The 25,767-nt window shown below is 47.7% G+C and overlaps 2 protein-coding genes and 1 long non-coding RNA gene across 3 annotated transcripts; 1 reads left to right on the top strand and 2 right to left on the bottom strand.

Annotated features, from left to right (window-relative positions):
* The first annotated feature begins 1,960 nt into the window (after positions 1-1,960).
* Positions 1,961-8,696, top strand: LOC125739229 (aftiphilin-like). Its single transcript, XM_049009111.1, has 5 exons — positions 1,961-2,160; positions 4,631-6,149; positions 6,504-6,643; positions 6,743-6,869; positions 7,312-8,696. Exons 2-5 carry the CDS (start codon positions 4,668-4,670, stop codon positions 7,444-7,446), a joined length of 1,884 nt encoding a protein of 627 aa, XP_048865068.1. The 5' UTR covers positions 1,961-2,160; positions 4,631-4,667; the 3' UTR covers positions 7,447-8,696.
* Positions 8,483-10,635, bottom strand: LOC125739230 (uncharacterized). The gene is made up of 3 exons (XR_007397099.1): positions 10,469-10,635; positions 9,353-9,549; positions 8,483-8,577 (listed from the first exon to the last, which is right to left on the bottom strand). It is a non-coding gene; the product is annotated as an uncharacterized LOC125739230 (long non-coding RNA).
* Positions 10,636-15,337: 4,702 nt separating this feature from the next.
* On the bottom strand, positions 15,338-24,796 carry sertad2b (SERTA domain containing 2b). Its single transcript, XM_049006800.1, is given in 3 exon segments — positions 15,338-18,409; positions 18,411-19,380; positions 24,542-24,796. Coding segments are annotated over 2 exon segments (1,062 nt in total). The 5' UTR covers positions 19,377-19,380; positions 24,542-24,796; the 3' UTR covers positions 15,338-18,313.
* Positions 24,797-25,767: the final 971 nt, after the last annotated feature.

Genomic DNA, 25,767 nt, shown 5'->3' with positions numbered 1-25,767 from the left:
TGAAAATGTTATTAATTATGCAGGTCAGCGTGGTGACTCAGCAGGTAGCGCTGTTGCCTCACCCCCCCAGGGGTTACGTTTCAAGTTTATTGTCATATGCACTCTGCACAAAGAGATGTTTAGTCAGACGCCGCCCACGGCTATTGACGAATAGCAGTAAGCGGCAGCATCACACAATAAGGGCACAGGACCAGTAAAGAATTTGAACTATAATGATATTAAATGACACAAAACGTTGCATCACAAAACAAACAGCAAATGAATGGTGGTGATAAACTTTACAAATGACGGGAAGTTTTGAAGCATGTGCTCGTGTTTTGTTTCCAAACCAGCTGGCTGGTAAATAGCCTTATAACAGGTGGGAACTTTAGGTTCGAATGCTGATGTGTCTACACCGTCTTCCAGAAGGGAGGAGGGACAAAGGGTGTTTCCCCCCTCTGTGTGTGAGTCGCTCGTACTCCCCATGTTGTGGGGGTTTCCTGTAGCTACTCAGCTTTTCTTCTTCAATCCAAAGATGCAGTTCAGCTGATTGGTGCCTATTAATTGCCCATTGTGTGTGAGTGCATGTGTCCTGCGACTGGCATCCCGTTCATGGCTGCCCCAGATTTGTACCCTCTGCTGCCTGAGGTAGGCTAAAGGCCCCCTGTGACCCTGTCCAGGGTAAATTGGTAGAAGATGTATGGATTAAATTATGCACTAAATAACTGTCACCGACTATACATTCATTTTCCATGCCTTCTTGTCCCATACAGGGTTGCAGGGGTCCGGAGCCTATCCTGGAAATTACAGGTGCAAGGCAGGGAATAACCCAGGACGAGGCACACACACACACACACACACATAGACATACACAGGCACACACACACGCGCACACACACACAGACATACACGCACACACGCTTGCTTCGTCTTGAGTATGATGTTAATCTACATCCAGCCCTATAAGGAGGTTCTCCAACTAATGGGGAATAACTTGGGGGTTGGTGGCAGGACTGACACCCCAGTCATCAGAAAAAACCTCACACTGGTCCATTCGGATCACCCGCCACATGGCTGCACTCAGGTTCTCATCCCTTTGTCATGTGGTGGGTGTGGCAACTCACTGTATCAGTGCACGCTCCTTACCTCTTAACCCCTAACCAGCCCTAACCTTAACCAAAAGTAAAGAAGTTTCAGGTTTTAACTTATGTAAAGTATGGTTATTTTTTTTAATTATAATCTCATTTTATTTGTTCTTCCTTGGTATTGTGTTCCTTTCTGGTTTCAGGTTTTATTTTGGTCCCCAAATGATATCTTTGCAAACCCACCCACCCACACACATACACGCCATTCACTCCTATTTGTAAGCTGGTAACTCCTATTCACCTTAGTGTGCTTTTGCATCATAGCAACCAGAGAAAACCCCACACTGCCACAAGGAGAACATGCAAACCCCGCCCACGATGAGTTGGGGCAAGGAAGCAGACTCGTAACGTTATCATTAACGGCCTGATAAAATTCAGTATCATATGACGTGAAACCGAAAAGAACATGACAATTACATTCAACAAAAGTTTCACATACATTCTAGTAAATTCGCATCTCAAATGCATACTTTAAATCGTTACGTTACCATCCAGTAAAAATACAATAGTTGCTAAAACTCTTTCCATATGTGGTGAAATTAACTTATTTCATGTATGGTTATTTTTTTATTATATTCTCATTTTCCTTGTTCTTCCTCGAGCATTGTATTCCTTTCTTGTTTATTTCTTCTTGCAAAGATTACTCCCTGTATTGCTACAGTGAGCTATGTCCTAAGACGTGTTTGTAAAAATATATGTATATAGTATTGCAATGGGGAAAAAATATTACGCTGAAGAGCTCACCATCCTGGACCAAACGTCAAGAGAACCGACTCGAAGGAGGCTTGGCGTCAGCCGGAAGTGACGCAGCCCACGACCCCGCCCACTCAGGCGTTTTTGTTTGTTAAAAAGCCCTTGCGTGCCGCTTAATCAAGCAGGAGGGAAACAAACGAGGAGTTTGGATGGCAGGCTGAGTGGACGTGAGCCTGGCTCCGCCGATCCTCATTCACTGCATCAAGTGCGCTGTCCTGAGCCGCAGCCTATGGCAAGGACGACATGCATCTCTCTAGTCACACCTAGCATACTGGATTTAAAGGTAACCCATAAATTAAATGTTTTTTTTTATTGCTCTGTCAAGCCTAAGTAGGATGATGATGATGGTAAAGGAACTGGGAGAAAATACATAGAGAAATCCAAACATCAAGCCCGCTGTCATACTTATTTACCGTATTAGAAATGAAGTCATACATAATGCAGAATATTATATTTTCGATCTGTGATCCACGGTGTCAGGATCTAAAATAATTCTGGTGGTGATTATTTTGCCTGAATATATACGTTTCCACTTTGCATGGTGAAATGTGTTTCGCGGCGCAGTTTTTCGTGTCAATCGCCAGCCGAAACGGGGTGCAGGTTATTATGGCCTGTGCCAACTCGCAGGCATGGACCCGACGAAGTACTGGCTGTCCGGCCTTGGGTGTCGGTAACAGCGGCACACGGCTGCTTCTGTCCCATTAACGGTGCAGATTGGGAAACATTAAATCCCCTTTGACTGTCATAGTGTAATGCACACGCCTAGATCGACTGCCTGTGCTTTCGGGCTGAGAGATTAACCAGTTTGACAGCTGTCACTGGAGTATCCCTGCCATGTGTTAATGTGTTATAAAACATAATCCTGCAACGGTCTCTGTAAGATTTAACTTTAATCCCCCTCTGCCGTGTAAGAATACTAGTACGATCGCGGTATCTGTGCAAAAAACTGCATTCACGCACCAAGTCTTGATGCATAACCTATATAATAAATTTTTCGTCCTATACTTCCCACTAATCCCAACGATTTGTCAGTTTATTTTTCTCGAGTCGCTGTTATCAAACCACCGAGAGGTGTTTACATCTCCGGCCTTCCTCACCATTTCCTGCGTAACATGGGTGAGGTGCTTGATAAAATCTCGATAAAATTACTGACAAACTGCACCGTAGAGGACTTTGACAGCTGCAATTTTGCAGTGTTCTCCAACAAAGAGGCATTATTTTGACAGCGGTTTCACTGTAAATGATTTTGTCTTACAGTACTAACAAATCAATTTCTCCTCGTAATTCCTTGTTTGTTTAGCGTAGTATTTACTGTATTAAGGGGAGTAACTTTGTATTGCGTTAGAGTTGTTTCGTTGGGGGGGGGGGGGGTTTGCTTTGATTTTGTAAAAATGTTTACCCTCTATATATAATGCAATGAGCAGCCTTTTTATTCTCATGGAAAAGCAAGGTATAAAGTACGACCTCCGTCCCGCAGAGTTGGGGATATGAGTCTCACCCCATCTGTCATTCTGCATGCGTGTGGAGTTTGCATGTACTTCTCATGTTTTGAGAATGCTACATTTTCCAGCAAATACTTGCAAGATATGGAAAAAAAGCAGTAAAAGTGTCTTATGGTCATCAAAGCAGTAGCTGAACAGCAGTAATTTCTAATCATTCATAATGGAGCCCTCAAGTGTTGTTCCATTTCCCGCTTGTCGTGATCACTTGCACTTTAAGCTGACGTCCCATTCCTATGCACTTATTCACTCAAGGCAACACTTTAACGGTTAGTAGCTTGACACATCGGCCCTCGGGCTCTTGAGGAAAAGCGCCAAAGTGCAGAGCGTGGCGTCAACTAGACTGATACTGACGGTAATGGAGATAAAGAGATCAAGACCTTTTTGATCAGCTAAAACAGAACAACGCTTCTAATTTAGTTCCTGGATATCGCTGGGGGAAAAATTAGTCTGTCATTTAATCCTGGGTGTAAAGAAGTGTCAGGTGTTAGCATTTATAGTGTGCCAGGTCCGTCAATAATTTAATAAATTACAAATACCGGCGGTGATTCTGTTGCTTATTGCCAGCGTGTGTCCTGCGCTGGCAGTAAGTGCTGCGCCTTCATTCTGCAGCGCTGCATCTCTAGAATAAGACACTAAAGCGATTTGCTTTTCCAGTCATTTGAAATTGGATTGTGGAAGTTAATATTACATCTAGAGGGTTTCTCCTCTCAAGGAAAGCACTGAATAGAAGGCTTTGTGTTTGGTAGGAAGTCAGCCCAATACCAAAAACACTGGGGAAAAAAAACAACTGATTTGACAAAAAAAATGTAAGCAAGTCAAAAAAAAAATCTAATAAAATTACAAGCACTTGTATTAGTTGTTTATGTGTTTACATGCTGTGCGCATGAACGCTGGGAGCCTTGGAGTAGTCAACTTTATTGACATTGTGCACATACACGGTGTAATGGTGTAGTGGGAGCCTTCAGTGCGAACCTCCCACATAATAATAGTGCTAAATCAGACAAATAAATTGAAGAAATCACATGGCACGGTACAGGGGAGTTCGTCTGGCATTCAACATATGCAGACGTTGTGTGAAGGCAGGCCTCCATTTACATTCTGCAGTTGAATGATGTTGTTGTCCTTTTGTAAATCTCAAGTTCCTTAGATTTTAATTATAATAAAATGTTGGTCCTGAAATACACATTGAATTTATCAAAGGTCCAGCAGTTAAGGGTTTAGCTGAGCTTAACTGCGTTTTCTTTCTTTTAGGTGTGAATGTGAGGCTGAGAGCCACGCCCGTTGCACTATGGAGCCAAACGTGCGACACGTGTATTCCTCATCTCCACCCGCCCTGGGCGGGGGGGTTGAGGATGACGACGAATTTGGAGATTTCGGGGGTTTCTCCGGGGCCAACTTCACCGAGCTTGACATTCCTATTGGCTTCTGCGATACCCGCCCGACGGAAGCTTGGCGTCTGGATCACCTTGGCAACGGAATAGCTGGGCTTGCAGGTGTGAGCTCAGGGTATCCCTGCAATGGGGATGATGTGGAGGTTACAAAATCATACATTGGCAACATCCAGGCCTCTGGTCTGGGTTTCCCCCAGCCCAGGAAAACCATCCATATAGGGGACTGGAAACAGCAAATGGATCCGTGCCGCCTTCCCGAGGGCAGGAACTCTAGAGCAACAGAGGTGAACTTCAGTCAGGCTGAATCCTGGACCTGCAACGGTGATGTGGCACACCCTAAGGCCGTCACGAAAGGTCATGTCCATGCCCCCAAACGTGGATGTACAATCGCAGACCTCGGGGAAGGGCAAGGTCCATCCCATCCCGAGGAAGAGTTTGTAAATCTTGCTTCTCCCTCTAACTGTGGTTTGTCCTGGGGGGGGCGACACATTTTCGATCCTGAAGAGAACTCAGATTTGGACAAGATGGAGAAGGATTGGGCCAAAGGGAAAAACCTGGGAATGAACGGGCTGAGGAGTGTCGGCCACATGCCGATGGCCACTGTGGCCCTGAGCAACGGGTACGGGGAGGGGTCCGAGCCAGAGGGCGATGGACATTACCCTGGAATGACTCTCAGTCAGAACACTATTAAGCTCTCCTGGGAGGTGCCAAGCACTGCCAAAGAGGAGGCTGAAGCAGAGGATCGTGGGAAAAGGGAGAGGGTTGAGCTCACTGCTGGCAGGAGGAAATGGGAAGTAAGCCAGGTGGGCAGCAGGGAGACCAGAGCCTGGGACATGGAGTCCACTTGTGAGACCCGAGTCTCTGTCGGTGAGAACATTGCGTCCTTCTGTCCCACTGATAGGGTTGAGAACCTCAGCGACATCAGCTCTGATGACACACGGGACTTGAGGATGGTGCAGGACAAGAACTCTGAAAACTCCAAGGGCACGTGCTTGAGCCAGGCAGAGTCCGTGAGCCAGGCGGCGGTGGTGGATTTTTGCGCCATGTTGTCAAGGGAATCGTCAGATGTGGGGCAGGTCGTAGGGGCAGTTTGTGGAGGGGAGGGAATGACCGAGAGTTTGGCCGGCTTCCCTGGCAGCGACAGCTTTGCGGACTTCAGCTCTGCTCCCTTGGGGGCAGAACCAGGTCCGGAGTGGGATGCCTTCGGAGAGCAAGGCGGGGTACAGGCTGCGGGTGACTCCTGGGTTGCATTTGGAGTGGAGGAAAGTGCTGCTGCTTCCTCAAAGGACAGTAAAGCAAGTTGGTTGGATGTTTTGAATGCTGCCTCCACGTCGCCCTCTTCCGAGAGCCCGTGGAACTGCAGGAGGGGCAGCCTGTCGGTATGTGTAGTTTCCAGGTTCCATCAGCCATGCAGGCTATGAAACAGGCTATCATTTCCCTCTGCATATATTCAGCAATCTGCTTCAGTCTCCTTGTATCTCCTAGTGCTCCTCCAGATGACACCAGCTTAGCTGTGAGCATCAAACACTTGACGTTTGTTGCCTTAAAATGTGCTTAAGATTAAGGTTGTCTAGGAAAAAATTAAAATCAGTTCTGCTGCAACAATAGTGCCCCCTTGTGGTCAAGGGTAGGCAGCTATAAGTTTTTTTTGCAGGTCATTGGCACTTTTGCTTTGCATTATAGCGATAAAATTGAATCTGATCACATCTGATCTCGTGCTCGTCTGCCCTCAGGCGTCTCTGAGCAGCTGCCTGGAGCGGCTCTTCCAGACCAGCTTCCCAAAGGTTCAGACGGCCGAGCCCCAGGACATGGTGCCCCCTCTGGGGGCCTTGCTGCAGCAGCCTGGGGAGCAGCAGGGCACCGCCACCCCTCGGTGAGACGTCTCCTTCCTACGGTCACTTATCCGCGCTGACGGATCTGACAAATGGCTGGGGACGCGGTCAGGCAGGTGACCGTCTGGAATGTCCTGCAGGGCACCGTGGGACGTGTGGCAGCGGCTGCAGGACATCCACGGTGCTCTGGGCCTGCGGCACCAGTGGGGCGGTTCCCGTGGCAACAGAGTACTGCTGACGTCCCTGGGCATAGACACCAGGAACGCTGTAAGATCCACCGCCTTCCCCCCCCCCCCAGCAAAATCCTGCAGTGTTTGTGCTTTTGACCGTTATTATTTCTCCCATGGCCCCGCCTTCTTTTGATTTTCCTTACCGTGCCCTCCCTCCCCCCATTTCTCGTCACAGCTGTTTGTACGCCGGAACAAGCAGCCAGGCACAATGTCCTTGGCACCGCTCGGTGGGGGGGCAGGTCCCTTGTCAACCTGTGATAAGGCTATTCTGATCAGTGTTTGTCTTGCATGACATGGTGCCATGTGATCTGGCTGAGTGCATAAAGAAAATTATCTCTCCCGCTGGACAGAAATTATGGCGGTGGGACATTCATATTTAATGTGCTGACTTGTGAATGGAGTGGCCGAGCCCACCCTCTCCGTTTACCATCTGTGGCGAGGTTAAATGTGCTTTCTCCTGTTGCTCTTGTTGATGCTAGGCCACGTCAGAGTCCTCCAGAGAAGCTGTCAAATCAATCTCTGCGACGGAGAAGATCCCTTGTACAGCACAGACACCTTCTGTGTCCCCAGAAAAAAGCACTTCCTCAACAGATTCAACCCAGGCCAAGAAGTAGTTAAAGACTATAAGTTTTTGATGGATCAGAGTTGATGGGAAGGAATGTTTTGGACATATGAGTTGCTGTTTGACCCTCCCCACACTAGGTGGCACTCTCACAATTCATGTTCGACTGGAGCAGTAGTGGCCTTATAAATCCTCTGGGCGGTACGGCCCTCCGTCGTGCAGCCTGCGATCTCCAGTTCATGCAGAGCCCCCACTCCTGAGTTATTTATTTTATTATTTTGACTTATCTCTTGCCATCTCCAAATGTGACAGCCCAGGTTCCCCCTCATGCTGGTGAGGCTTCTGTCGCCCCCCCCCCCCTTTAGTTTTCTGCCTCTGATTGGCCGTGTATCCCACCGGACGTTACTCTGTGATGAACTCAAGTCCAAAAAAAACAAATAACTTCTACTCGGTTATGAGCATCTCGGTTACCTTCTTCACTGACTGTTTTACACGGGGGGGGGGGGACATGTATACCTGGGAATTTACCCACCACCAGTTTTGCCAACATTTCCCTCATGTGTGTCTACAAAATACAATGACATGGTTGTAGCATTTTTCTCTTGATCTGAGCAGAAGGTAGAGATACGAGGCTCCCATGTTTAATGTGTCTGCCTTTTGAGCAAACGCCTTTTTAGGGAAGCGTGTTTCTTCCGATACCCCCGGTATGAGGGGAAGTCTGAGGTTGGGGTGTGGGGGGGTCATGGGGGGGGGGCTCACCTGCTGTTGTTTTTTTTTCTGTTCAAGCTGCTGCCTGGTGCTCAGTAACAATCTGTTTGCTCGCAGTCTGTCACTTCATTCCTTCGCTAAAATTGAAGGGAAACAATATTTAAATGAGCTAAATTCTCCCTCAGTCTCTAAAATAACTCTGTGGAAGAGAATAAAGGTGGTTAATCTGCACCTCTGCTCTGTGTGTGTGTGTGTGTGTCTGTGTGCGTGTGTGTGTGTGTACTCCATCTCTGGGTATTCCGGTGTCCTCTTGCAGTCTAAAGACTTGTGGTTAGGCTGATTGGCGTCTCTGAATTACCCATAGTGCTTCTGTGCATGCATGTGACCTGTGATGGATTGGTATCCCATCCAGGGTTGGTATCCCCCAGCCTAGTGCCCTGTGCTGTCTGGGACAGGCTCCAGGTCCCCTGTGACCCTGGAATGAGGGGTTAGAAGATGGATGGGTAATTAAAGGATTATTTCCCTTTAATGATTTCAGTCTCATAATGAAAATGCTTTTCTTTGAATTGCAATAAACTCCTCTTAAAAACTGCAGCATTGCCTCAGTAATTTTGTACAGATGTGAATACAAAAAGATCAAATAATGCATTGATTGAAGGTCACTCCCATGGCTTAATATATTTTGTAACACAGATACATTCAGTTTGTTTATTCATTTTGTGTGCTTATGACTACGATGGGAGAAAGTTCTTGTGGTTGAAGCTTAGAGTGCTCACTATTTCCCGTTGGGTTCTACCGCCAACCACGTACGGAAAATGGCAGGATTAACCAGCTGGTGACTGTGGTATTGAGGTGAGTCGGCAAACTGGTTTTCTTAGGCTCAAATCTCCTACCACTTCTTGCTGTGTCTGTTTCCACAATGGAGGCTCATGGGAGTTTTACTTACACAAAAATGTTCTGAGGAGAGAAGGAAAAATGAATGATTTGGAGGGATGACCAATCAGATTCTAGAGGTGGATCCAAGCAACCAATAAAATGTCTTGGTCCAACCTCCTCACCTTGGTCCCACCAATTTTTCCTTCTTGCACAAAAACATTCTTCTGTAAGACTCCACTTTTGTCCAAAGTGATTTCCATACTGGCCCTCGACCCCCTAACTGTCTGACCCTACCTTCAGTTGTACATCAATTTGGACAGAAGTGTCTGCTACAACAACTTACTACTTTAAGCCATGAAATAATTATGTATTACCTTGAGAACAAGGAAAGAGATGGAATCCTCCCTCGACATAAACCCTATAGAGCTGGTTTGGGATGAGTTGGATCAAAGAGTAAGAGGAAGGTAGCCAATTTGTGGTCAGAACTTGTGGAAACTCCTTCAGGACTGGAGAAGCATTCCAGGTGGTTACATCTGGGAGCTGATTGAAAGAACGTCAAGGGTCTGCAGTGCTGTCATTGAAGCAAAAGGGGGCTAGGGTTAGGGTTAGGGTTAGAAGAGTCTAAAACTTAAGAAAATTCTGAGATGTTGAACACTTCTGTAGATACTGCAATACTGTGAATAACATAACTAAAACAGAGATGTAGGTAGGGGTAGGTGTATTGTGTGTCCAGACTTTTGACTGGTACCGTATGATTATTCTCAGATACTAAGGCCTGTGTAGGAAAACACACAGGAAAATACTCTCATCCTTTCTCATACTTTCTCATACTTTCTCAAACTTTCCTTCCTGTGTCTCTAGTTAGCTGTCCTCTGTTTTTACTTACAGTAAAAACCATCTGAGGTTCTCAATCTTCAGTTTTTCCATGAAAGAGATCCATTCTCCGCTGAATGTACACCCCCCCCCCCCCCCCCGGGCCCATTGGCTCCAATCCTGGGGAATTCCCTGTTTTTTTTCCTGGTATTATTTCACGCTGGATTGAAGAATCACACGGTCAACATCCAGCAACATCTGGAGCGTGTATCCTTCACTTATACCTGGAGAATTCATCCCAGTTTTATCCTGGAGCCAAACGTTAGTCCGGTCCAGTGAGTTTTCATGAATGATGAGGAAAGAAAAGAGGAGCCACACCAAAGTGCTTCAGTGTGAAAGGGTGGGGATGGCAACAGGCAGGGATGGACAGGGATTAAAAACCAGCCCGGACTCTGGGGTCCTCCTTGGCCCCTTTTTAGATGAAGGGGATTCCCCATGAATAACATTTGCAGAGTGATAAATTTTACCGAACAAGTGGGTCCCAGGATAAATTTTGCCGACCCACATGACCATCTGCCCACCAGATTGCCAGTGCAGCACTGTTGTGCCAGGGATCATGGTAGGACTGGTACAGTTAGCAATAGCCTCAGCCACAGTGGCGGCTTTGTGGCACTGACCTGGCGACGGTGTGACGGTGTCGACCCGAACTCCGTGAGCCGAGCAGAGCAGCCAGTAAAAACACGGGCGGCCGACCAGGCCGGCCTCCAGAAGACGATCAGCTCATCCAGCAGCTCAGCCCCTCAAATGCTCCATTTCACTGCTCATTTCCTGTCTGCAAAACAGAAGCAAAATTAGCAGTGAAAACTGCGTGCTAATTCCGCGATGATTCACTGGGGGGTGCAGGACTTCCATTTTTCTCACCATTTGTGCTGATGTAATTGGGCCTCTTTAAGGGGAAGTGGTGGAACTAGATTAAAAAGATGAAAGACTCTATGGTTGAGGTGATGATGAACTGGAATTACCACAAGCAGCCAAACAGGAAGTAGTGGGGGCCAGTGAATAACTAAGCTTGGTTGAGGGTGACGGCTGTGGCCGCCTCTTCCCTGTGACTATGAACAGAAGACCCAGAGGGGGGCGATCCTGAGCAAGAAGGCTGCCAGGGTGGTCGAGGGGCTGCCCAATGTGCCCAGTCCTTCATGGAGGGCAGATTGCTGATCTCCTCCAAATTGTCCACGTTGGGATGCCCTGCCCTCATGCCCACATAACCCTCCCCCCTCAACAGAAATCTTGTCCTGCAGTGGGATTGTTCTTCGTTGCAGCTGGGGCTGTATGTGTCTAGGAACGCCTGTTAACCTGACGTACAATTCAGCACTTACAGAACGGCTGTCACTCTTCCTGTACAGTGAGATCACTCCTTCTCCTATTGCGTGGTTATATTGTCATAGTTTTATAGACACCATGTATTAGATTATCTGCGATGGGTTGGCACCCCATCTTGGGAGACAAGGAGCCATCCTGTGTTGGTACATCTACTACACACAAAGATATCAGAGCTCTGTATTGATTCCACCTGCGCTGGAGGCTTGATGCCAACTTTTACTCAGTTTACCTCTGTATACTTTTTTGTGAAAGTGACTTAAATAGAGGGAAACATGGTTTGCTGTTGCCCTGGACTGTACAGTTGTATGTGTGGGATAATTTGTACAGAGAGCAACCTTTAACTTAGAAAGCCTATATGACAGTGGAGATATGCCTCATTTTTATATTTGAATATCTACACTTATACAAAATGAAGTCCTTTTATTTTCACAGTGTCACCGGATGAGGAAGACCGCCTTGCCTTCATCTTGACTCCTTCGCGGCGAGCTGGCTTGTCGTTAGACATTCATGGGCGTGCTGGAATGAGAATGAAACTCCCCCCCGGGGAGAACATGCCTCTGTGAGGAGGATGTCCACCCGTCAGGGGAAAGGTGGATACGTATTATACTGCCGGCTGAATCACAGATGGCTGTGAGACTAAACTGCACAACCTTTATTAGAACAGGTCACCATAAAATGACTGTGTGTGAAACGGTGCAAAATGCAAGTGAGCTGGAACCAACCGAATAGACGCCTGCTATGGTGGCCCAGAGTGCAGCCTGATTTACATTGCAAGCCTTTTTCTACATTGTCCCAGTAGCCTAATGGATAAGGCACTGGCTTCCTAAGCCAGGGATTGTGGGTTCAAGTCCCATCTGCGGTGGTTCACTTCTACTTTAAATACATTTTCCTCTCGGATCAAAGAAGCATATCTTACCTAAAGGTATTCCTGTGGGTCAGGAAAAATGTGTTATAATTAAGATGCTTTTATGTTATTTCCAGTGCATCCCTGCTTTTGCTCAGCATCCTCCCCAATGATCAACTTTTCAGATAATTTGAAGTTAAAGTCGTCAATAAAGACACTGTAAAATTCACAGACCACCCCAGTGCACGCTGTTGGACAGTCCTGTGCTCCTCTTCCTCGTGGCCTTGCTCTTCTGAAGTGTCTGTGTCCAAACAAGCATCCCCATGACACTCTGCTCTGGCTAGGTTACCTTTAAACTACCCTGGTGTTAATGTTACTGTTATCACCATTACGGTGTGGTTCCTGTTATCCAGGGGTACTTTGGAACACAAGAGTGGTGTCTTTGCATCACAGACGGGAATTCTAATGTCAAGTAATAATAATTAATTTTTGAAAACTCTGCTTACAGAACTTCTCCAAAGAACAAAGGAGAACACGGCTGAACATCTTAGCCAGCTCTTATTTACTGGGTCATTCTGGGTAATAATGCTAATGCTGCTCACTGAGCGTGCGGCTCTCTGCTTCCCGGCCTGCTACATACCCTGCATTGGGCGCCCAGTCCTGGTCCTCTGGGGTCTCAGCATTCCACCTTGGACCATGAGCAGGTTCCTGAAGAAGCCACGTGGCCACTGGATTACTCCTGAATGAATGAATCAGGTGTTTTCAGGACTGTGGAAGGGTTTACAATAGTTATATTTGCATTATGGGATGTTAGCATAAAGGTATTCTACTTAGGGACCTTACTGAAGAGTATGACAGGGGCACCTCCCCAGGAGAATTTGGTTATGAGTCACAGTCTCTATTTATCATCCTACCTGCAGTGTGATTATGTGGTTGAACGCTGTTACAAAATCTGTTATTACACTGCCTAGCCAGCCCATCCTCCCCCTCCCACCCCAGAGCTCCAGTGACAAGTACTACAGTAGCTGTTCTGCTATTTGGTCCAGCATGGATTCCCGCTAAGTCCCAGGCTGCCGGTCGCTGCTCTCTGCACTCACAAAGAACCTGCCAGCCTCATCTAGTCTTCTGCCTTTTTAGAATGGGAAGATCCAGTGGCAGCAGGCCTCCTGCGTCAGCACTGGTGGACTTGTAACATTAACTCGGGGATACACTTTCGCATAAACGCGCGAAGACAAATAACCACTCCCCCCTCCCTGGCACAACAACTTTTGTTTCCCCTTCTCTCGTTGAGGCCATTCACATTCCTGCCATCAGGGGGCAGCGCCGAGCAGACATAGGCATTACGCAAAACACAGCTGATTGAGATGGGAGTGTGTCTCTGCTGCCTGGGTAGGCGTAGAACGGGACCATTCAGACAGGCGTTGCACAAAGAAATCTTGACAATCATAAAGGAGGAGGGGGTGGTTTGAATGGGGTCAAGGCTAAGAGATTCATTCAATAACCAGTAAAATGGTGGGATCTTGTGCCTTGTGGGAACAGACCAATAATTTCATTTAAATCCCTATGCCTGATTTTTCACACACGTGACTGGAATGACAAGGCAATGGCTGCTCTGGGCCTAAAGCTTTTGACACATGACAACCTCAAGACGACACCCAACCAACTTCCACAGCGAGCCTCTTCCCAAGATTATCGGCTCGTTTCAAAAGATAATACCTGCGCTCTCCCTTTAAGAACACGAATGGCGGTGTCTGGGGGCACCCTGGGGTTTTTGGAGGGCTTGTCTAGACAAACGAGTCCCGAGGCGGACACTTATAGGCGCACCCCGAGACTCCCAAGCCCCCCCCCCCAGCGCCCGTGTGTCACACCCATGCTAATGGACGCTAACTGCACATTGACAAGCTTTTAAATCCAGAAAATCACACTGGAATTGATGTACGGTATCTATGACCGCTGGGTTTGTCACACTACTGAAAACACAATCTCCACCTGATCTTCGTGGGCTGAAGGAAATGACATAGATCCTCACCAGGTAGTTTCCACTTACATATGAACGAAGCCTGATTTGCGTCATCAATTTTCATGTATTTATATGGGACCAGTGCTTATACAGTACGAGTTAAAAGTCTGGGCGCACCTGCTTTTAATGCATTTGTATCTATTTTAGCTGTTATTCACCTAATAGTAAAAGGTTCCGAGGCGATGAAGGAAATCATATCAAACATTGCAACGACCTACAGAAATCTTCCACGCGTCTCCTCAAAACAGCCCCCTTTTGGTTCAATGACAACATTACAGACTTTTGGAATTCTTTAAGCCGGCTTCCAGATGTAGCCCCCTTTAGGTCATCTGTCATAGAACTCCATCTCTTTCCCTGTTCACAAGATAATACGTTACATAAATGACCTCGAGGTGCGCTTAGGGTCATTATCTTATAAACCTGCCTTTAGAGAGCCCACTGCCTCTAGAGGCTCCCTCAGATCCATTAAGGCAGCTGCAGGACCTGGATTCCTCTAACCTGCTCTTTGGCAACAACCAATCAGCTTAGAATTCCATATTTCTAGCCAGTATGCTCAAAAATTTAAGGTATTTTACTTGCCAACTTTGGTCAGCTGGCCGGCGTGAGATGTTCCATTCCAGACAAGCCTGCACGCACATTTTACATGTATGATAGTTTCACTACCTGGTAAATAGTCTGTTTGCAAACTACACTAACGGTTATGACATAATTTTAGGTTTATTTGTTTGTTTATTTGCTGTAAGATTTCTTGCGTGAGCGTGAGTCTGAAAGCGTGAGTGTCATGGCAGATGCGTGAGAGGTTGGCAACCCCGCTTATAATGAAGTACACCAACCAACATTATACACAAATGAAAAGTTTAGGTCTACGATTACTGGCAAAGCCTGTTCTGGGTGAGCTGTTAGGAGAACTCCTCTAGTAGGTGTGGATTTAACAGTACCTGATGGAGTTGTGGTGGCAAGACGGCCTGCCTCGCTGTAGGCCAGCCTCTCACCTCCCATGCTCTGCAAAAACGGGCCGGCTGACCCACCATCCCCTCCAGCTGTGCATTCCCCCTCGCATGCTAAAAATAGCACATCCCCAGCCATTTTGTATTGCATGCTGGGCCCTGGGAGTGGGAATCACTGTGCCACCCAAGTCAAGAGGTGCATCGCTTGTAAAAAAAAAAAGGGCTGGAAGGTTCAGTAGCATTTCATCATATGAATGTCTCTTTTGCATGGGGAGGGGGAATTAATAACACAGGCAGACAGTTACAAACCCAGTATGTGCTAATATGTACAAAATTTTCACCAGAATCGACCAGGCTGTTTTCATCGGTTTATTGAATAATATAAAACTACAAAAGTAAGAGTGATTCAAATTCAGACGCGCTCGTCCATTTTTAATACGTCCAACAGTCCGAAATATGACGCGGATACAGCGACATGACATCGCGACCTTTTCGCACGGCCGATTGTTGGTAATGTCGATTTTCTTTTTTCCGATCAATCGGATTATATATATTTAATATGTATATATTGCATAGAAAAAGGCACAGCGCCCAGGTCTGGAAAAACACACCCACTTCCCACCCCCTTGTTGCACACAGTCACAGCGGCCGCAATAACCAGCCCATGTTCCTGCATATTGCCTGCACAGCTCGCAGCTGAGACATCAGTAATGACGACTTTAAATGAAATGCAATCAGTAAAAGCCGAATAACACAACAGACCAAACAAGAAGTCCTCAGAACAAAAAAAATAACGCTTGACTACATAGTATTTCTACATAAGCTTTGGATTCCAAACCTGATGTAAAGGACCTTGACTTTTAAAAATGCATTTCTGGATACCATAGCTCTTCCCACAGACAGGTTCATGGGCATAAATAATCATCAAATCAAGGTTAGAAGGAGACGTCAGGAACCATCCACCTCATTTCAATCCTTAATATACATTCCTACAGCGCGATCTGTACAAGTTACAATCCCCATGTTAGCGTCACATTGAAAAATAAATATATTTACATTAGAAACAAAGAATAAATAACTGAACAAAACAATCACTGCAAAAAAAATCAAACACTTAAAAATTATCATTAATTATGAATTAGTCACGCTGCCTGCTCAGCTCTCCCCATTGACCCCAAGCCTCCAAACCCAGACGGACTCAGGCCGGTCACCTCGCAGGGAGCTAGGTTTCCCTGCTACGGCTAGCGCCGGGAAAAACGCTGTTAACGTTCTGATTTCTGTATTTTAAAGAAAAAAACAGTCGAGCTATGGTCAGGGCTGACGAAAATATCACGATCGATTTTGGGTGCAGGTACAAAACGAGCATAAATTTCCCTTATATTAGCGCAGCTAATAAGGCCGAGAAACCTAGAGCTTTCTGGCCTGAAGCCGGCGTTTTATCGTGGCGGTGCAGACAGCGCATCGATCTGGCAGGTCGCTTTGCTAACGATGCCTCGGAATGGATTTGAGGGACTGTACGCTCTGAACCGCCAAAGCAAATAAAATGCATTTGCATTTATCATAAAACATTAATCTGGTCCCTGGAAACACTTCTCTGAGTTGAGGACTGACCTTGAAAATCACAGGCCACCAGGCTGTGCTAATAATTTAGATTACGAACGCGCACCGTGCTGTGGCACGTGTGGCTTCAGGACCTGCGCATCATTTATACCAGTTTACCCCCAGTGGAGCAAGACAGCTGCACACCTCGAACCGAACTGACCATTTTTCGGGCGCCCAGCACCCCTGCAATTAGTAAGTGCCGGACGAGACAAGGAGAGAGCGGAGAGCTTTAATAGTGGCCGGATGACATACTGTAAAAAAAGCAAACAGACATGTACGTAAATAAATAAATTAATAGAAACAGATACGTATACAGTCAGAACTGAGATTTTTCCCGATGTCAGAGGTTTCACGTACCGACGAAACCATCGAAAGAAAAAAAACGCCTTGGTAGGGTAGTATTTCGGCGTGTTGTCGGACTTTCATTGGATGGATTCCCGGAAGACCAGCGACCTTCGGCAATCAGACGCCGAACGGCGCAGCGTGACTCGTTCTTAAAAGTTCCCGAGTTTGCCTCGTTTCCAGTTCCTTTTTTACGCAGCGCGCCCAAGAAATTCCGTAGCGTTCCCGATACTGTCCTGTAGTGCTTCAAATGCTGGAAAGCATTTTCATTATTTTCCTGCGTGAATAATAAAATGCCTTTTTTTTAAAAAAGTTTTTTAAAAAAAAACATTTTCTGCTTTGGTTGGGAAAAAGTTACATATTCTGGTTAGTGTACGATTCTGTACATATATCATTAGTTATGGCTATTTCAGGTTTATGGTTGTTAATAAAGCCTATCCTACTGTATTCCCCCCAAATAAATATTAAATTTGAAAATGAATCCAATCTAAATGTGTGCATATGGAAAATGACCCCCCTACCACCATGGATAGGTGGTGATATGCACAATTTAACATGCATGGGGGGCAGGAATCTTCTAGGAGAAATATTTTTCTCAGAGTTTCAAGGGGAGGCAGTACCACGCTCAGTCACCAGGGTGAGGTACAAATTGAGCTGTATCACCCCACACAGTACCAGGATGGAAAGGCTGGGCCATGAATTGGTAACCAACTGCTGGTGGAACTGGTGCCCAGTTGAGCCATCCCAGAATCCCCTGCTCCATCTCAAATCCACATGAAACTGCGTCAAAGTACAAAACAGTCTTCTACGCAGCAACAGAAGATCCAAATAGATGAGAAAAGCAATCCCACCCAAACATAAACTTAATACAATGCCAAATCTCTCTCAGGGAGACCGAATACTCATCACCAGGAAATAAAGGAAGACAAAAGAAAGAAAGAAAAAAACACTTGCTTTGATCATTTCTGAAAAAGGGAAAACATAATATCATAAAAACATGCAATTTTTCCCCCCCATATAAATATTTGTGCTTGACAAGTAAAAAGTTCATTCTTCCAACAGAAGGAGGTGCTCTCCTCAAGAAGCGACTAAATACGTCAGCGAAAGTACGGTTTCGCGGCGACCGGAGAAGGGAAAAAGAGGGAGAGACCAGAACAAACAGTAGTTCACAGATCAAGGCACCGGTATCTTCCAGGAGCCGCCGACATGCCGCGTTTCCTTCATGTCATACGTTCAGAGCGGACGGCCGAGGGGCAGCACACAAGCACCGTGTTAACAGCAGGTCTTAGAAAAACAACGAAACATTTTTAAAAATACATAAAAACGGCTATTTGTTCTCGTACTGGAATTTGATTCCTTTTGCGCAGTGGGGGAAGAGACGGGCAGGTCAGGAACCCACCAGAACCTCCATGATATGGTCCAGTTCTGCCAGGTCCATTTTGAAAGGTTGGCTCGGGCCGACCGAGGGTGGCGCTGGACCCCGTTCCGGCGTATGGGGACAAGCTTTTTAGGAGGTCATCGGCAGTCACCATGGGGGCCATCTTGCCGGCACCACCAGCACCCCCCGAGGCGGACGCGGTACAGGCATCAAAGTCGTACATGGAGGTGTCGATGTCGGCAAACAAGACATCGTCCAGGGTTAGGTCGGTGAGGAAACCGGAGGAAGAGGAGGAACTGATGTCCAGTCCACTTGGGAGCTGGGTCTCCATCAGCCGGGACTCTTGCGCCCCCGCTGCAGGCTGGCCCTCTGACAGCAAAGCCGACACCCCCGGTTTTTGGCTGCAGGGCTTGGCCCCGTCTTTGGAGTCTATCCCCATAGGGGCCACAGAGGGTAGGTGCGGCAGCGCCCCTGCAGGGCTGGGGGGGGAGGTAGCAGTCGGACCCTGCGTCTCACAAAGGTCCTCAATCTCATCCAGGGCTGAAGAGAAACTGTCTTTCGCAATGATAGGGGTTGGCCTCTGGGGCGTGCTCGTGGGCAGCGGAGTACATAACAAGGGGGTGTCATCCTCCAGCAAGGAGGCGGGGGTGAGGCAGGAGTCTGGCGGCACGGGGGCGAGGCCCGTGGGCGACAGAAAGGGCGTGGTTGCGACAGGCGGGACCCCAAAGGCTGGCTGAGCCTCACGAAAACCCTCCCCTAAGGGATGGTGGTCAGATGGGGGTGACGGGGGGTGCAGGAAGAAGGCCTGAGGCCCGCCTTCCTGCTTCAGCTCCTCCTGGATGCGGCGTAGCACGTTGTTCACCAGCAGGCGGCGCTCCAGACTGGGCTCAGCTAGCGCCCGCGGGTGGTACAGCTTCATCAGTGAGAGGCTGAGGACCGTCTGCCGCTGGAGGCTGTAGGACAGCTTGGAGGAGGGGTCCCCTGTACTCCCCGGCCCACCCTCCACCAGCACTCCCTCCGCCAATCCTTCTTCATCTTCGTCCAGTTTCCTCTTTGTTCCTTTGCCCAACATATATCTGGGGGGGGGGATATAAGACAGAGTTAATAGCAGGACAGCAAGAGAAGCCCCCTTCCCCAGTTTACAATCACATTCTCCAGCGCCAAAACAAGTTTCACGTTCACTAAAGCCATCGAGATTCAGAAAAACTTGCTGGAGCACACAAATGGTTTTCCCCCAGTGGACTCCCGAGTCTCATCTGTGGTCTGGGAAGCCACACCCGATGAACAGAACGGTAAGCAGCAACATATCCCAGAAGCTTGGGGGTGGGGGGGGGGCATGGATGGAAAAATAATGGACCAAGCTTGCGAGGTGGGGGCAAGGGCTTACAAAAATTCTTGGGTGAAGACGACATCGTCGGCAGACATTCGCTCTGCAGCTGTGGCACGTGTGAAACAGTGTGATGCGGAGTGTGAGCACGGCGCCTGCCCTCAGAGGGACGACTGGACGCCAGGCCCAGGGCAACCACTGTCCGACCACAGCGTGCACCCGTGCCTCCACCATAAACAGCACAGTTTGTAAATAGGTTATAGAAAACCCCTTTAAGTTTCATTCGGGGTGGGTGGGGGGATAAATAACGAGAGCCAGCAAAGAATGGCTGCACTCCACCCAGGGGGAACAGCTCTGGGACATTCCTCGGAGAGTTCAGCTGGCAGAGGAAAGCAAAGGAAGTCCATCCTGCCCAGTGTAGCCCCACCCCCATAATCAAAGCACCGCCCTCCACAAACTGTGATTGGCTGCCAGGGTACTGGGTGCGTAAAGAGGGAGGGGCTGGTGGTATGCTGCAGGAGTGGCCATTTCGGATTGACAAGATAAAATAAAAAATAAAAATAAATCCCCCACCTTCAAACTCAGAGGGGAAAAAAAACAAGTGTATTAAACAACGTTTTTGTGAAGTGTATTTTGCAGTCATTTCCTGTAAACAGCTACCACATACTGAACTGAACAGCAGATGATACGGTTGCTGAAGACTTTTATTTTCTTATTTTTAAAGGTATCCAGCTACAATAAGGATGCAAAGCTTAAGTCACTTCACCCCTGTAGCATTTGGTAAATGAGAAAGTAACAAATATCTGATTGCTGGATTAACTGGGCCAACACCTCCCTGTTGGGAGTATTTGGGAGTATCAGACGATACCTTAATACCGTTTATCACGACGCACTTGATTGTAAGTGCTTTCAGCGAGAGGTCCTCCATTCTGTCCCGTCGACAGAGCCACTAATAAAACAGATAATTATTCGGTTCATTAAAGGGCACCAGCAAGCCTCCCTATTGATGTGTAAAGAGGTGGGCAGCACACAGAGGTTCAGAAGGTCGGGTTTCCACTGATATTTTGATCCTGTAATTGTATATCCATGTCGCCAGGTCTGCAGCCAAGCCCTCAGCTCGGTGCTGTGATACTTTAGGTAATAATACACGCAAACTCACGCGTACACACACACACAGACAGTACGCTAGGGCGCTGATTAGATGGGCAAGGGAGAGAGGGACGCATCGTCTGTGCAGTGCACAGGGGGCTGAAACAACAACCTTCCGGCGTCATCTTACAGTGAAACAAAGGCCCCCATCCCCTCTCCTGCCGCAGCCGGCTCCCCGCCCGTGCCGACCCTGCGGTTTCCGAACCCGTGCAGTGGGTCCGGATCTCACACCAGGATTCCCCGCGGGCCATCAGCGACAGAATCCCGAGCAGAGCAAGATGTAGGATGTGGGAGGAAATAAATAAATAATCCGCCTACTGGAAAGAGAGGAGAACGACTCTGTCTCGCGCCAAAGCCTCGGAACTGCGGAGGCGTGCGATTAAAAATAACGAATGAATAATGGATAAACGGACGAGCGGCAGTGTGTTCTGCGCGTTTCCCAGAACAGGCCAGGAGTCAGGTTTGGTCGAGGACCAACAACTGAAAGCTGAAGATCATGAGCAGCTCCATGGATGAAGCTGCACTTCCTCCATGCAAGCCAGGGTCTCCACAGAACATAGCTGGAGGTACGACTCATGCACTAATGACCCAGCCAAGATTAAGTCGGGTGGCCTCGTCTCTTCACAGCACACAGACACCCACACACGCTAACGGAAGGAGGAGAGAGTTAGGTCACTGTTTGAGGGGGACTCACGCAGCACCAAGCGGCATGTGGCCCAGCATGTTAGGGGGCTACTCCTGTGATCAGGAAGGTTGTTAGTTCAAAACCCAAAGCTAACAGAATCATTTTACCACTGGGCCTCTCTACACGGCCCTCAACTGCGGTTCTGAAGGAGCGTGGTTCAAAAATATATATATAAAAAAGCTTTCAAATTAGCCAAAATGGACAATTTCAAACTGGTGCACAAGCAGCTGTTGTGCCGTTTTTACATAGAATTTACCCTAGTGGCCAAAATTGTGGGAACACCTCGAATTTTTAAACACTGCAGAAATTTATTCAAGTGTTGCTCCAGTTGATGATTTATTCACCCAGAATATGATATTTGTAACATTCTTCGATTATCTATAAAAATTACCGCCAATATCCGTGCAGTAATTCTTCAAGCGCTATGTGAAACTCCTAGGCGTTTCCACAAATTTGGCCACTACTGAACATCATGTAGATACGGTTCTGCAATCTAAGTATGATTTAAAGAATGTGTCAGCTTGGGAATAGGTGTTTATGCAAAGTAAATAGGCACTTATATAGGGTCCTGAATGCACGTGGTTTTGGAATATTGTGGTAGGTTGGGAACCAGTCGACCACATAAGATGTGAGAGCACTGAAAGTTATAATTTATGCAGGGGGGGAGGCAGACTACGGCAACAGCAGCAACTGGAGGACTGGTACTTCAAACCAGTCAGAGCGGTGGAACAAGTGGCTGGGTGTAGCACAGAGTACCAGGCAGACAGGTATGCACACCTCTGCTCTGCTGGTGGCCTCGGGCAGCGGTGGAAGCGATCAGCACCTGGATGCAATCGCTCTCTAATGAATCATTTGTCGCGTGTCACCAGTAAACAGTAAAGAAAACATAAGGACCAAATGAAATAAACAGATACCTGTTTGGGGGGGGGGGGGGGATGCAAAAACTTTGCAACTCACTATATTACCTCTGATGACTCCTTTTGAGCTGGTGCTCAGTAAGCTTTGGAAAAACTATGGGAGAATGTTATTCAATAATCATCATACAAAGTGTTCGCCAGATAAAGAGTGGGTCCTGCCAGCCCCAAACGCCCCACCCAAAAGATGTCTGTCAGGACAGAGACACCGTGCAGCAGACTGCAGGGAACACCAGCTGATTGGTGCACGAGGAACTCACCCCCCATTGGTCCTACAAATCACTTATAACATGTGCTCTGGAGATAACCTGCACGTGTGTGAGCCCCCACAGCAAGACTGGGAGGGGTTTCCCAGTCCGGTCCATGGGGACACACAGACAGTCCACATTTTTGCTCCTACTGGGAGCCTGCAGGGAGCAAACATGTGGACTGCCTGGCAGGGAGCTGGGAGGGAGCAAAAACATGGAGTGTCTGTGGGTCCCCGTGGACCAGATTGGGAAACGCTGAGCTAAAGAGCAGAACTGTGACATGGTAGAGGCTGGAACTAGCCCAGATTCTACAGGAACTTCACCTTTGCAGCACATAACCAATAGGATCAGAGTTAGGGAAAGAGCCTCCCTCCCACTTATGATGACTGACAAATCTGCTGCCTATGGGGAAAGTTTTCAAGGCCAGCATACTAAGCTGCAAGGTTAGGAGGCTGGGTGTTTTACACAGGCATGCGGGAGGATGGACCCCTGCCCCCCCCCCCCTCACATGTGCGCGGCATGATTGCTGGACTATGACACCCAAAGCCTGGTGACAGGACAGGGAGGGGGGTGGGCACAACCGTGCAGACCACCATAGGCTGTAAAAACGTCATTTACCAAGTATGGGGGGGGGGGGATCCAGGGTTCGTACTGCATAGCACCTATTCTGCAAACTGGGGTAAATCCATTTAATCAAAGCAGTAGCTGGTTGTCCTGTATTTGGCTCCTACGGAATATTTCTGAATCAACCCTGTCTTCCAAATCACCTTTGCGCCATGATCATCCACGTCTCTCAGAACCAGTAATCTCAAGTCTTCGTGGAGTATCACAAATACAGTCAGCTGAGAGACGATTCAGCGTGACGACTAACAGCAAACCGGGCACGGGTACATTAACAGGAATAGGATATCTGGTTCAACATTCTCCCTTCATTACTGAATGAAAACTTACTTGATTCTAACTTGGCTTTACGGGATAAAATGGGAGGAAGGGAGAGAGAGAGAGAGAGAGAGGGAGAGAGAGAGAGAGATGAGAGAGAGAGAGAGAGAGAGAGAGAGAGAGAGAGAGAGACGACAAAGCAGTCATTAACCATTTTAATCACAAGCACTCCTTATCTAGGGCACGTCCCTTCTAATACATTATCGTTAACCCCTAAACCCATTAAACTAAAAAGAGGCATTTCCAAAAATTGTAATTATCTTCTGGTTCACAGGAAATTCGAAACAGCACAGTCTGCTTCAGGGATGCCGTTATATTTGCGAGTTTATGGGCTTCGCAAGCCCTGATCTTCCGTGATTTGCGGGATGCAGAAATGTGTCAGGGATTTAAACGGCATGCTGACACGTTTTACTAAACGGAGCGATTTCATTACGGTTGCAGTAATGTACGCGGGGAATTTAATAAACTGCGCTCACACCGACTAACGCCAAATGTCATCCGTGTGCATGACACACACACGCACACACACACACACACACACACACACACCAACTACGTCCAGCCCGCTGGACGCTGAAACCCACGTGACAGTTCGGATGATTAGCTGGTTAGATCAAAGTTGATCGCTTCACCAAGACCCGGTCAGCCGATCGCTTCCCTAGGTGCTCAGGCAGCTCAACGCGGAAGTTCAATCCGAACCATGACCGTAACGTCAACGGAGATCCGATAACCCGTGTGCGACACTGATCAGCTTGACAGAATAAAATTAACCCACCCCCCAAAAGATCACCAAAGGCGAGGTAAGCAAAACAAATCACACTTTTCCTAACAAGATCTTGCTTAGTTTTGGTTTTAAGCGATACGTGCCGCAAGAATTAAACCCCCCACGCATCTCCTTTAAGTCCAAAGTCATAATATTAGTACCCCGATTTCCCCCGTTTCCATTCATAGGTTGAGTTTAAGGCACCTACTTACCACATCTACATCTAGCAGGGATCTTAAATGAAACATCGGGGTCACTACATTGCCAGTGTCTCCACAGCCCCCCGGCTCCTGGAAACCAGCGTCGGTCAGACCCCCGGCGTCACTTTCATTTCCATCCGCAGCATACGGAGACTCCCCCCCCCTTCGCTCTCAATGGGGGGATCGAACCGAAATACTCCACAAGCAATTAAAAAACGCCGAGACGGAGCTGCCAGCTGCCCCGGTATCGCGACAGAGAAGAGTGACGTAGACTGAGTCTCCAGCTACGCTACAAGCTGCGTGCTTTCGCTGAGGTCCGCCCCTCATCCCTCTCTCTCTCTCTCTCTCTCCCCAACCCCCACCCCCACCCCACTTACCTGAGTTTTTCCTTTTTCTCGCTCCCTTCTTGCACTTGGCAAGGGAAAGGGACCCCATGCATCAGCAGCAACAACCAGGCAGCGCTTAGTGCCTCCGCCGCTGCAGCGTTTCTAATCCATCCCCGTCCCCGCTACCATGGCCGCAGACTAACGCCGGTGTCACTGTGTTACAGGCCAAATACGCCACGGTGGTAGAGGAGCATGGTCACTTTGTCACCAGCTGTATTGTTATGGCAGGCAGCAACGAACGAGGCACAGTCTGCGGGCATCGTCCGCGAACGACCCCGCAGTGCGAGCGAAGCGACCGCAACTATGCCAGACATCCGAGCTATTCGCCGAACTGAAACCGGTCAGCTGTTGACGCTTCACAGCGCAAAGTGCTGCATTTCATACTCAGTCAGTCAACAGCGTCGCTCTTTTGTGATTCGGACTACTCAAAAATACCATCTTATATATACGTGTATATTTTTTTATATATATATAGGCTACACATATTTTAAATACATCAGAGTAATGTGACACAATGTAAATGTCCGCTGCTACTGCAAGGTAATGTGTAAGAGATTGGATTACAGGCGTGTTGCACTTTGGACTACAGCACGATGATAAATGCAGAGGAATCTGTTGTACCTTTGTTTATTTGTATAGACTAAATCTGAAAATGCTTTTCAGATATAATACTGGATAAACAAACTTATAATTACTAACGTAACACCTAAGCATTATTTTAATCCTCGTGTCTTTTGTGTGTGTGGTTTTTTTTTTTGGGGGGGGGGGCGCGGGGGGGGGGACAGGGGTGAGTGTCAAGTACATGCAGATGCCGACTGATGGCGCGATTCAATGAACGGGACACATGTCAGG

The sequence above is a fragment of the Brienomyrus brachyistius genome, chromosome 3 (genome assembly GCF_023856365.1).
Source record: "Brienomyrus brachyistius isolate T26 chromosome 3, BBRACH_0.4, whole genome shotgun sequence".
NCBI lineage: Eukaryota > Metazoa > Chordata > Actinopteri > Osteoglossiformes > Mormyridae > Brienomyrus > Brienomyrus brachyistius.
Note: the sequence above shows the minus strand (reverse complement) of the source record. Positions and strands in the feature narration are given on the sequence as shown.

What these genes read in the sequence shown, in the direction of transcription:
- LOC125739229 (XM_049009111.1), top strand. Translation starts at nt 4,668, where the DNA reads ATGGAGCCAAACGTGCGACACGTGTATTCCTCATCTCCACCCGCCCTG. An exon ending in GCAGGAGGGGCAGCCTGTCG is followed by an intron (nt 6,150 to 6,503) that starts GTATGTGTAGTT and finishes GTCTGCCCTCAG; the next exon opens with GCGTCTCTGAGCAGCTGCCT. An exon ending in CAGGGCACCGCCACCCCTCG is followed by an intron (nt 6,644 to 6,742) that starts GTGAGACGTCTC and finishes AATGTCCTGCAG; the next exon opens with GGCACCGTGGGACGTGTGGC.